This window comes from Plasmodium berghei (assembly GCF_900002375.2).
Source record: "Plasmodium berghei ANKA genome assembly, chromosome: 1".
Lineage (NCBI taxonomy): Eukaryota > Apicomplexa > Aconoidasida > Haemosporida > Plasmodiidae > Plasmodium > Plasmodium berghei.
Genome location: NC_036159.2, coordinates 229,440 through 242,972, shown reverse-complemented (window position 1 = coordinate 242,972; position 13,533 = coordinate 229,440). Strand labels below are relative to the sequence as shown.

The following is a 13,533-nucleotide window of genomic DNA, read 5'->3' as shown; positions in this document are numbered from 1 at the left end:
ATGACTATATAAATGAGGTGTGAGTAGGGTTTAGGGAATGTTTTGATAAAAATTAACAAAATTAATTGAATGCCATGCAATTCAATGGAAAGGTAAGTGGTTGTTTTACAAATAAAATCTTAAATTTGGTTGTGGATATTATTTTGCATTTTATTTAGATATTGTATGTTATTTATTATAAGTCTTTATAGGAATTTTTTTTTTTTTTTAAAGAAATAAGAAAAGTCTTTAATTTTTTTAAAAAAAAAAAAGCAGAATTTCATAAAAATTAGCTTAAGCAAGTATCAATAATTTATTATTATTAAGATGATCTTTTTGTTTTTGCACAAATTTAAAATGTATAAATAATAAATGTGTTTGCTCAACACACAATTGTTTATGCCCTCTATTTTGAGACTACAAGAATGTAATATAAAAGGAATGAAAAAATAATAAAATTAGCAAAAGAATTAGCGAAAATAATGAAAATAGCGAAAATAATGAAAATAGCGAAAATAACAAAAATAACAAAAATAACAAAAATAAGCCACGTGAAATTTTAAAATAATTTAAAAAATTGCGAAGAATGAACGAAAACATAAGGTAATTTGAAAAAAAAAAAAAATGAAAATATGAATTAATTTCCATACATAAATTTGCATTTACAAATTCATATTTCTCATATATATTTAAACATATTATAATGATTCTTAATTCATTGAAAAGTTAAGACCTATTACTAATTATTTGTGAAACAATATTTACATTCCTATTTTACTACAAAGTATAAATGGTATATCTTTATTTTATTTTTACTGACAAAATTTAGAAAAAAATAAGAGGAAAAAACAATTTAAGCATTGCACATTTTATAGCTATCCACAAATTTGTAATAATACATATTGTATATATAGAGAGGAGATGTCTTTAGATTAAAAAAAAATACATAATATTGTACTTTTTGATAATGGATTAAATAATATTATTTAATTTATTGTCCTATTTTTATATTTAACAGAATAACATAAAACAAGTTAAAATATAAAATTTTCTGGAATATAGGAATACAAAAAAAAAAAAAAAAAAAAAAAATTAAAATGAACGAATATATGGATGAAGTAAATAATGATGGTAACATTTTTTTTCACATTATTGTGTATATCTATGCATGATTAAAATGAGATAGTATATTTCATTTGGAGAAATATGTTTTGTATAAAAATAAAGTGATATATATAATATATTTTTTTTTTTTTTTTCACTTTTGTCTACACATTGTGAACTACAGACAACTACATAGAAATAAGTAATACAGAAGATATCCTATTTCAGTATTTTGCCAAAATGTTATATTTGTTGATATTTGGTTGTATAGGATGCCTATTAATAATTATAGTTTATTATTTTAAAGTACCTTGTAAAGAATGTGATTTTATGAACAGAATACTAGTTATATGTATATTAATTAAAAGTATTGGTCATTTAAATCTGAGTTTAGTTAGAATAAAAAGGAGAGGAGAAATCGAAAATTCTGAAGAATTTAAATATATTGTAAAAAAGTTATTAAGATTGTTTAATATGTTAACAATTTTATTAGTAACATCATCTTTATATTTATTACATTTTTATAAAAATGTCTGTTCTAAAAATACAATGTCAATGCAAATTATAAGAATATATTATTATTTTACTATAGCACTTTATTTTTTACCATTATTATTTTATATATGCCTAGGATTATTTTTATCAATTATTATATGTATTATGATATATTTCTCAGTTGATGAACATGATAGAATTCCAACTCCGAAAAATGTCATTAACAAATTAAAAGTTGTGAAATATAAAGATATTGATTATATTCATAAAAAAAATATAAATGAAAAAAAAAAAAAAAAAAAATTTATTAAAAATCCATCATTTGAATTGATATTTGACAAAGTAACAAATGCTATTAGAAGTAAGGGAAATACAACCAAAGGAAAACAAAATACTAAATCAAGTTTCACAAATAATATTGATAATAATTATGATCAAATAGAGAATAGTAATTCTTGTTTTTCGGATATTTATTTTCAAGAAATATGTAAACCTCTCAAAAAAAATACACAAAATGATAACAATTTAGATGACATATACAGGCAAGATGATCAAATTAAATTTCCAAATGAAGAAATATTACCAAATAATAATGAAAGTATAAATAAGTTTGATAAACAAAAAAACGAAAATGAAGATATGTGCTCTATATGTATGATGGATTATATGGGAAATGACAATGTTATGATCATGCCATGTGATAAGCGTCATTTTTTTCATTCTAATTGTTTATCAAAATGGCTAAATAAAAGTCAAGTATGTCCTATTTGTAGAACAAATATTGTTACTTGCATTAATTCAAAAACCGATATAGTTTAACATACATGGACATATCTTTTATGAAAATATCAATTTATCACTATTTTATTGTTTTAAGCGATGAATATAATTTTATAGTATTCATACATGTATATATGTGCGCATATTTATATATAAATTCATTCTTTTGTCTTTAATTAAATGAAGGGTGTGTGTAGACATTGTTTTTAATTTGTTTCAATATTAGCAGTTTATATAATTTTAAAGTGATATAAAATATGTAAAAATATATATATATATCGTTACATATGTATATATTTTTTTACCACTGTTTTATCGATTTATCTTTGTTATTCTTTTCATGTTTTTTTTATATTTATTCCGTTTTTTGTTTGAATTATTTTTGAAAAAAAAAATTATAATAAAAATAGCATGTATTTTTGCTTTACCCTCATAATTTGTGAACAAATATTTTAACATATATATATTTTCATTGTGATATTCATTTAAAAAACATTAAAAAATTGTAAGGAATTAGAAAGTAAGCCTTATTCCATGAAATGTCTTAGGATTAATTTATACTTTTATGTTCCAAAAAAAAATAATAAATTATTTCATGTGTAACTTGAGCAGACTTCTCTATGATTAAACCAATCTTTCATCTGAAATGCACACAAAAAAAATAATTTTATTAAATTAAGCTTTTTGTTCTTTAATACAAATTTGCTATATATATATAAGGATGTATATTTTTTATGACTTATATTTCTATAGACCATACTTGGCACTCTTTTGAGCAATAGTATGTTTGTTTGCATTGTGAACATTGTAATTCAGCCTAAAAAAATATTTTAATACATATGAAAAAAGCTTTTCGATTGGCATTTATCATAATATCCCTTCAAAATGTGAATATTTTAATTAATGATACTACTGTCTTTAAAATATTAACAGTAATATATATACACTTTTGGAGGGTTACCATTTCTTTGCAATTATTGCAAGTGTACTGATTATCAACAGGTTTTTCTTTCTCAACACGATTTGTATCAATAGGATTTATTTCTTTTGTTTTTTTTTTCGACGCTGAATATGTAGAAAAATAAATAATAAATTTTGATTGAATACATTATGCATGACAAATTTCATTAAAATTATGTACAGTCATCATTTTTTTTTTTCAATACTTTTTATTTGGTGATCGAATTCATAGACAGAAAGATAAACCTCTGAAATGCTTCCTAATACTTCCTTTGAAATTGTGATATTATTTAACATGGATAATACTTTTTTTTTATTTTTTAGTATATCATTTTTTATTTCATCAAATATTTCTGGAACCTATGAAAAATATAAGTATTTTATTCGTTTTAAAATGTGTGCATACACATGAGCATACATACATTTTTGTTCATAAATTTTATTACCACATCAATGATTAGATAGGAATTTTTATTTTCAGGAAAAACACTTTTTGATATATATAAATGCTGAAAATCCAATAAAATATAAATTAAGATGATGCCAATAAACAAAGGAATATATGATTTATCATTTGTTATAATTTTGTTTATATACCTCTATAAATGTATGGAGAGTTTTCATGGGAGGTAGCTGTTCATATAAATTTTCGTTCATGTATTTCCTGAGCTGTTCAGAAAAAAAAAGTAGTGTTAATTACACATTAGTAAATAATAATTAGTAACAAATGCGAAATAAGTTACGAGTGATTGAACATTGTAGCAGATATATGTACAGGCATGCTTATTAAATACTATTTGATTTTTTTGAACATACCTTCAAAATGTTATTCCTTCTGTAATTGGTCATTTCATACCTATTAATGAGAGAAAAAATATGGGGAAATTTAAAGTTGTATGCATTTCATGTAGTTTAGTCATTTTCTATAACTTTGAAATCTTAATCAACTTTTTAATCATTAAATATTTACTTTTCTTGGCAAATACTATTGAGTATTAAGGTATACAAAATGATCCACAACTAAAAGGGGATAAATTATTGGGTGTATACAAACAGTAATATTTATAAAAAAAATATTCTTTTATTTATAAACATTTTTTATACACCTATTTCTCAGTAATCATACTTGTTTTTCAACAGTTGCCATTGCGTTATCGTCATTTTTTATCCACCTATATTGAGTTATATATTATGCATAATAAATAATATATATTTATATAACATGCAGTAAAAATGCCTTTTAAAAAAGACAAAATAACATAATTGCAAGGATAGAATAATATTATTACTCATTCTGTTCAAAAATATAATCATCATGTTTCCAAGGTTTTTTCTCAATAAGAGGAATTAATATTAGTAGAATATCTGAAAAATAAATTATTTTTTTATATTGCCAAAATACGATTTTTTATGAACTGTTCATATATTAATATGGAATATAATTATGAACTAGTCATATTTTTATTTTACCATAATCCACAATTTTATTAACGACTGTATTGTTTAATAAATGAATTCTATCAATAATGTTGCGCAATGTATTTATTACATTTATATATATTTTTAGTCTATCGATGTTATGTGTTTTATCGTTTTCTTCATTTAATATCTTCAATTTAAAAAAAACAAAAAACAAATATATTATGAACAATACCACTATATATATGTATACTATGAATAAGTTGTTGTGTTTTAATAACTTCAGATATGGGCAATTCAGTGATTGGCTTGACAAAATATTCATCAGAGCTCCTAAATTAGTAAAAATTGAATATATATTATATACATATATTTAAATAAAACGATGATTTTTTTTTTTCATATATAATTTAAAATTTATTATAATTATTTATAAAAAATTTTACGTTTTAAGGAAAGATACTAAATTAGAGTAAATGTAAGCAAATAGATTAATTATATATGTGTCTATTTGTTCATATATATGATCAGAAAGTAAGATTAACTCAAATATGTTTAAAACGGCCATTTCATGATAAAGCTGATCAAGACAGAATTAAAAAAATATACAAGCTTATTGTACATATATATGCTAAAATTTAATGTAAAAGAATAAAATAATAGTTTTTCTTAAATTATGTTGCATCATTCTATATATTAATTTTTATTGTCTTAGTATACTGATATGTAATCATAAATATGGTTATGTGAATTTTCTGTATCGCAACTAGTTTCTTTATCTATATTTTTATTTGTTAATTCATTTATTTGTAATTTTTTTTTATTATTTTTTTTAATTTTTTCTTCGAAATTTAGGAATCGTATAAAATAAGTAGTAATAAGCTCTCTGAGTAATACTTCAAACTATAGATAAAAAAAATAAAGTATTATATAAAATTTAAATTTAGGTAATATACACTTTTTTTAAATGCTTAATATATCCATATTTATATATAAAAATTATTTTCGATTTGTCTACCTTTGCCAGAATATGACTCATTTTATCATTACCAACTACATCTATTAATTCATTATTATTATGTAAGTATACATTAATCAAAACTACATTTTTATGATATTCAAACCATCTTAAAAAAAGTAAAAAGAAAAATACATGAAATATTTTATATAGTAGCTATCTATTTGATTTATTTGAACATTTTTGATGTTCTACTATATTTATTTTTTATCTATTTATTCACTACTTGGTTGAAAACATATCCAGCAATTCTGTATTCTTTAAATTATTGACATACTCGAAAAACTCTATATCCTTTATGTCCATCTTAAAATGTGTATAAATTATTTTATTTTGTTTTACGTATTTATATACAATAACAAGTGATTACTACTTAACTATGATTAAATTTTATTTTTTTTATTTTTAATTATGTTTTAAAAAATTGTCTTTATATAAAATGGAGAGAAAATAACTATTATAAACATATAGGAATAAAGGGGGAAAATAAAGTGAAAATGTCCAAAATATGACAAGTAAATATATAGATATACATTAAAAATTTGAATGGATCTATCTTTGTTTGACTTTTAGAATATATTTATATTTTCTGACCAATTCATAAAAAAATGTACTTGTGTACGCCTGTTTTTTCAGAATATTTGTGGAGAGGAAAAATAAATTTCCGACTTCACTTTATAAATACATGTGTACTAATTAAATGAATTTATTTTATAAATATTATTTCGTTTTTTTATTAATATTTTCTTTTCCTTTTTTTTAATTTAAACATTAAATTATCCAAAGATTAAAAGGATAAAATAAATGTATGAGAATTTTCAAATATTTACACACATATATAAATATAAATATGTATCATTTTTTTAAAAGAAATAAAACTAAATCATGTAGATATACATATATAATTATATAAAGCACATATATGTACTTATGTGCATATAAAAATTTAAAAAAATAATAAATTTGTATGAAGAAAAATATGAATATCACATTTTTATAATTTCATAAATTCTATCGAATAAATGGATATATTTGAGTTCAATTAGAAATGTCCACATATTTTTCTCCATTTTTTCATATATTGAATTGATGGTTAGAAATAGAAATGTTAACAAATGAGGGTTCAGATAATTTTGGTCAATTTTATTATTACATCACCCTGTTTATTCTATTTAACGCAATGGTGTGTTAAATATTGCCCATTTGGTTTCACATATTTCATATATGTACTTGCTGGATCATTCTGTGAATTTTTTAGAGTAAATGTTCATAATATTTGTATGCTCATTTTCATATTTTAATAATCATAAAGAAAGTTATAAAATGTTCAGAATCTTTTTAAGCTGTACAACTAATCGCCAATCGTCCATTGTGAGTTCATTTCTGAAGTATTGCTTTAAAACATCAATGCTTTCCCGCGTAATTTTACTGTATATTTTTTGATTAAAATCAAAATGACGTCCATATGTAACGTTTGGTTCCCCAGCTATTTTTACACAAACTTCTTCGCCTTTTTTTGCTTTATTACAACTTTTTTTATTCGATTCAATACTTACAACATTTCCAATTTTTAGATTTTTTTCTGGTATATATAAAGGGGTACCTATTTTTAAAATTCCAGCTTCAATTTTAACACCTACAACTATTGGGTCTTTTTTATTAAATACACAATCATTTATAATAGATACTTCACAAGGGAAAATAGCATCAGTCATTTTACTTTGTTTTTTTTCATCTTCTATTTTTTTTAGATATGCAGTAAATGCATCAAATAAATGATATATAATATCTTTTTGCATAATTTCAACACCTAATATTTGTGCTTCTTTTTCTGCTTCTGGATCTATTTTAACATCAAATGCTAAAATGACTGAATATTCTGGTTTTCCTTTTTCTCTCATAATACTAGCTTTTTTTACATCTTTTTTTTGAACCGTTCCTATATTTACTGAAAAAACTGGAATTTTTGAATCATTTAAAAATATAAGTAAAGCTTCTAAAGAACCTAATGTACTAGCCATAACATATAAACCAACACCAGATTTATCAACATGATTAAAAACATCAGATACATCTGTCATAACTTTTTTTTTGTATTCTTCAATTTCATCATTATTATTAGCTACAAATAAAGATGTACCACATAAAACTTCTTCCAAACCATTTGCTGATATTTTAACCCCAATACATGCTTTAATACTTTTGTGATGAATATATTCATTTTTTATTCTTAACTCTTTTAAAGGTTGAGGGGTTAATAACGCTCTGGCTACTGTCACAATAGGCCCATTCATTCCACATAAAACAAGTGTATCTGATTCTTTTAAAATTCCATTTGTTAATATAACATCTATTGTTGTACCTAACCCTTCAATATTTTTAACTTCTAAAACAGTACATTCTAATTTCTTATTATATTCAATATTTTTTAACATAAAACTTTGAGTTAATTTAACTAAAACCATAATTAAATCTGCTATTCCTTCACCTGTTATAGCACTTGTTGGAACTATAGATACATATTTTCTTGGATTTTTGTTTTCCCAATATAATTGACAATTTAATCCTTGCTCTGATAATTCATTTAATATAGTTTGTAATCTATTATTAAATTCTTCTTTTACATATTCTTTTTGATTTTTAAATGTATTATTAAAAGGTTCCCAATCATTTTTTTCCCACATATATAATCTATCTATTTTATTTAATGCAATTACAAATGGACAATTTCTTTGTTTCAAAATTTGAATAGATTCTTTTGTTTGTTGTTCTAATCCATGCATTAAATCAATAACTAATATCGCAATATCACATAAAGATGATCCTCTTTTTCTTAAATTATAAAAAGATTCATGCCCTGGCGTATCTATAATCATAATACCTTTTGACAAACATTTTATTGTTCCATCAATTTTTTTTATTTCTTTATCTAAAATATCTTTTGGAAAAAAGGTTGCTCCAATTTGTTGAGTAATACCCCCTGCTTCATTATCTTGTACGTTTGTGTGCCGAAGTTTATCCAATAATTTTGTTTTTCCTGTATCTACATGACCAAGAATACAAACAATAGATGATCGATATATATCTTCTTCTTCTTCTGTTTTTTCATTATCTTTATCTTCATTATTTTCTCCATTTTTATTATTTTTTTGTTTTTTTCCTTTTTTATCATTTGTGGAACTTTTTTTCACAATTTGAGTTTGTTTATTTTCTTTTGTGCTTTGATCAATATTATTTTTTTCTGCTTTTTTTTTTTCTTCATTATCCATATTTAGAAAATCTTCCCAATCATCTAAAACAATTTCTTTTTCTTCTTTTTCTATATCATCACTTTCTTTATCTTTATTTTCGTTATCTTTAATTTCTTTATTTTTAACATCAGCATTTGGATTATTTGCACACCCTGATGTTTGTTTATTTTTTTTTTTTTTTAATAATAACTTAGCTTTATTTATATCTAGATTTATAATTTCTGCTTTTGCCTTTTCTTTAGGTTCTATTAACATTCCTGATTCTTTTAATGTTTGTAAATATAATTCTCTTTTTTTTTTTTCTTCTTTAGCTTTTGCACTTAATAATTTTCCTTCTTTTTTTAATTGCATTTTTTTTTCTAATCGTGCTAATCTTTTTTTTTCTTTTTCTTCTTCTTCTTTCCTAATTCTTTCTTCTTCTTCTTCCCGTTTTTTTCGTTCTTCTTCTTTTTGTTTTTCTTCATATTCTTTTAAAAGTCTTAATCTTTCAGCAGCTGCTTTTGCTGCTGCTGATATACCAGTTTCTGCTTTTGATTCTTTATCTTTTTTTTTTTTTTTTTTTTTCTTCCCTTTAGCTGTTTCATTATTTTCCCCATCTTCTCCATCCTTTTCGTCATTTTTATCGTCTTCTTCTTTAACAACTTCTGTTTCTGCTATTGCTGTATCATCATTTTCTTTTAGTTTAATTTGTTCTTTTTTTTGCTTTAACTTTTCTTTTCTTTTTTTTGATTTTGATATTTGTGTATTTTCACCTTTTTCATCGCCTTCATTTTCATTAACTTGATCTTCTCTTTTTTCTTCAATTCCTAATTCTGCTAAAATAGCATCTAAATCTTCTTTTTTTTTTCCTTTTTTATTTTTACTCATTTTTTCTATGATATATATTTTTTATTTTATACAATTTTTATTGTGTATTTGTTTACTAGTTTGTGTTAATTTTATAAATTTATTATGAGTTTAACACAATTAATATAAGTTTGGGTTTGTATAGACTTATGTATTCCTTTTATATTTTTTTTATTCTATATAAAATATACATTTCCTTACTATAATAATCGTTTAAGCTTGTTTTATAGTATAATATAAAATTACCATGAATAAAAAGAAAAAAAAAAAAAATTATCATGTATTTATATACATATTTATATTATGATCTGTTTTATTTGTTAAGCTTCTTCAATTATCATGAACTCTAATTACAAGATGAGCAAAGCAAAAAGCTACTATCAATATTCACAAAACATAAGTTTTATTTTCATTTATATGACGCATACTAGGGTTTTATTTTCATATAGTATATATAATCAGCTTATTATTATAAAATTGAAAACCCATAAATAAATACATATATACAAACATATAGTTGTATATATATAATATATATAATTGTAATTTAAACTTTATTTGATAAATTGTATTCATTATATTGAAGGCTTATAATACATTCTTTATTGTTCTGCTTATTTTGTTACAATCTCATTTGATAATTTCCATTAAGAAATCGTATTTTTGTTTTATATATACTGACGTGGAAAATTTAATATCTTCAATATTCTTGAATAATTATGCCTTTTTTTTTTATTTCCTTACTCTATAATAAATTAATAAGAAAAAATCATTTACATGGAAATATATAATATGTTCTTAATATAATAATTTTATAAATTTTTTTTTTTTAAAGAATGCATACTTTTTATATTTTTAAGTAGTAATAAAACACCTGTTATTTTACAATACTACTAATATTATTATTTAATTATTTTATATACTATATATATATTTATTTATAGCACATATTTTATTATATATTCCATATAATATATATTATGTTTTCTTATAATTTTATAGTTTAACTTTTTTATTTTCGTAACTCCAAACATTAACACTATAGTTTATAAAAAAATATTTTCCAGCAGCCAATGAAAATTTGACTAAGATTAAAAATGGGTATTTAAATGATTTATATTATTTACCATTTTGTTATTTTTATTTATTATTTTAGAATTATATTATTTACCATTATGATATTTATTTTAATAAATTATTTAACACAATTATGAATTAAATGTAGGATAGTCTTAAACTGTGGTTAAAATGAAATTTATTTTTCTCAAAATTAATAAATGAAATATGGGTGTATAAGATAAGCCCTTATCTATAATCACAGGTTTAATAGGAAATGATATACAAAAAAAAAAAATAAATAATGTATTATATATACATTGTGTTTATATTTTCTAACATTTTATATACACACAAATGGAACTGTTCTTTAGCATATTTTTATATTTTCTTAAAAAAAAAAGTTGTTTTTCACATATTTGAAAAAGCATATTGTCTCATATTTCAGGGAATACATATATTATATGTGTATATCCTTTTTGATATAAGGAAAAAGCTTTATTTTTTTTTTCATGAATTGTTTATATTATATATATATAACGTATAATATTTAAAAGGGGAAAAGCGAATATGATATAATAACTAAATAAAATAATAATAATCCATACAGTATCTTATATTAAATGTAGAAAAAATGAAGCCAACTTAATAGCCGGTATATTTTGGGATAAATGTGATTATAATGTTATTAATGTGAAATGAAAATAAAACCTGTTTTTATGAAGAATTGGTGTTTATCTTAGGTTTTTAAAACTTAAATACATATTAATATATGTTTTTTTTTTTTTTTCACCAACTTTTACATATATAAAACCTTTTCATACATACATGTATTATTTGATATAATGTACCTCTTTTTTAAGGTTATGATTTGTTTAATTTAAAAATTATTATATTCAATTTAAAACCAAACTTAGAATACTAAACAAACATAAAAAAAGATAGTTAATTTTACTTTAACATTACTAAAAAATTGATAAATATATTCAGTTTATTTATATATATTTTTTCTTTACATTTTTAAATATTTTTATGAAATAAGCAAAAAAAACATATTCAATTTAATAATATCCTGTTTGGTGCATTTATATTGCCATAAAAAAGTTATCTATGTATATAATTTTATATGCCATTCCTTGGTCAATTTTATGAACTCTAAATACTATTTTAAAACATGGAAACGACAAACTTACAACGATTTATATATTTCTTTTAATACTATATACAATGTACAGACTTAATTATATTAAATTTCAATTATTATTTGAGTTATAGTTCTTTCTATATATAAAACTTCCATTTTTCCAATTAATATATATTATTTTTTTCCTTTATTTATTTTTTTTTTTCATTTTTGCTGACATTATGAAATTTATAACGGAAACAGATCGAGCAAATTTGGAAAAGTCTGGAGGGCTAAAATTATTCTACACAAATTCAAATCAAAGTAAAGAATATGAATCGCACATAAATGTTTTGAAGGAAATAGCTGAGGATTATGAAGAAATAAAAATATATGTTATTAACATGAATGGCAATAATAATAGTTATGGATTTGAATTTTATGAGGATACTAAATTATTAAAAGGTTTTACAAATTGTCATATAGGAGCAATAACTTCATTTTTAAGGAAATATATGTCATCATGTAACTATGGAGTTAGGGAAATGGAAAATGATAACGAAAATGATGAAGAAAAAATAAATAAAAAAATTGAAAACTTATTAAAAAGTAATAAAATTATACTTTTTATGAAGGGAAGTAAAACATTTCCACAATGTAAATTTAGTAATGCTGTTGTTTTTATGTTAAATAGCTTAAAAATTAAATATAATACATATGATATTTTACAAGATGAAGATATACGAAGCCAATTAAAAATATATTCAAATTGGCCTACATATCCACAATTATACATTAATACTGAATTGATAGGTGGTCATGATATTATTAAAAGTATGTACGATACAAATGAATTAAAAGAAATAATACCTTCAGACTGTTTCGAAGTATAATTACATAAAAAGCTGTACATATTTTTTTTTCCAAAATCCCTTTATATAACTACATGCATATGTAATGTTAAATGTGTATTTATCAAAAATGAAATTTTTTAACAATTACTTTAAAATACAATTGCAGCGTTGAAAAAATAGACCTTGTGGAAGCCTCGCTTTTTAGCTTGCTTTCCCTTCTTAGAGACACTAATAAAAGTTAAAAAATATACATTTTATTAATTTCAAATATAAAAAAATGTTTAAAATAGCTAACTAGCTAGCTTTTTTTACAACTTAATTGTACATAAAATTATGAACAGTGCATATTTTTTATGCAAATAAATAAGGTAATCTTTTTCCTCACACAAAACTAATATATATTTTTTTCGTTGATTTTTCTTTCTTTTTTATAAAATTAATTTAAAGGTTTATTATGCATAAATGGTTCTAAAGTAGCTAGCAAAAAAGGTGCCAAATATCGAAATGAGAAAGAACTGAAAGAAGCATATAAATTTTCTTTTCATAAAAAAAAATGTGTGCAAAAAATATATGTTTCGTATCAAAATTTGATAACTATATTTCTTAAAAATAAAGAGGAAGTCTTTATAAAATGATAATAGAAATGCA

General features: G+C 21.6%; 4 protein-coding genes across 4 annotated transcripts; 2 read left to right on the top strand and 2 right to left on the bottom strand.

The window, feature by feature from the left end:
- Positions 1-1,076: 1,076 nt before the first annotated feature.
- On the top strand, positions 1,077-2,397 carry PBANKA_0105800 (RING zinc finger protein, putative; the record flags this gene model as incomplete). The annotated part of the gene is made up of 2 exons (XM_034568171.1): positions 1,077-1,110; positions 1,268-2,397. The coding sequence occupies 2 exons, from the start codon at positions 1,077-1,079 to the stop codon at positions 2,395-2,397; spliced, it is 1,164 nt and encodes a 387-aa protein (XP_034419657.1).
- A 554-nt stretch (positions 2,398-2,951) lies between these two features.
- Positions 2,952-6,061, bottom strand: PBANKA_0105700 (MYND-type zinc finger protein, putative; the record flags this gene model as incomplete). Its single annotated transcript, XM_034568160.1, has 16 exons — positions 2,952-2,999; positions 3,119-3,175; positions 3,320-3,423; positions 3,525-3,678; positions 3,765-3,827; positions 3,916-3,987; positions 4,135-4,174; positions 4,289-4,338; positions 4,445-4,490; positions 4,608-4,683; positions 4,789-4,927; positions 5,019-5,070; positions 5,184-5,317; positions 5,458-5,640; positions 5,756-5,864; positions 5,982-6,061. The coding sequence occupies 16 exons, from the start codon at positions 6,059-6,061 to the stop codon at positions 2,952-2,954; spliced, it is 1,407 nt and encodes a 468-aa protein (XP_034419656.1).
- A 1,010-nt stretch (positions 6,062-7,071) lies between these two features.
- Positions 7,072-9,873, bottom strand: PBANKA_0105600 (translation initiation factor IF-2, putative; the record flags this gene model as incomplete). Its single annotated transcript, XM_034568149.1, has 1 exon — positions 7,072-9,873. One exon carries the CDS (start codon positions 9,871-9,873, stop codon positions 7,072-7,074), a length of 2,802 nt encoding a protein of 933 aa, XP_034419655.1.
- A 2,400-nt stretch (positions 9,874-12,273) lies between these two features.
- On the top strand, positions 12,274-12,924 carry PBANKA_0105500 (glutaredoxin-like protein; the record flags this gene model as incomplete). Its single annotated transcript, XM_034568138.1, has 1 exon — positions 12,274-12,924. The coding sequence occupies one exon, from the start codon at positions 12,274-12,276 to the stop codon at positions 12,922-12,924; it is 651 nt and encodes a 216-aa protein (XP_034419654.1).
- Positions 12,925-13,533: the final 609 nt, after the last annotated feature.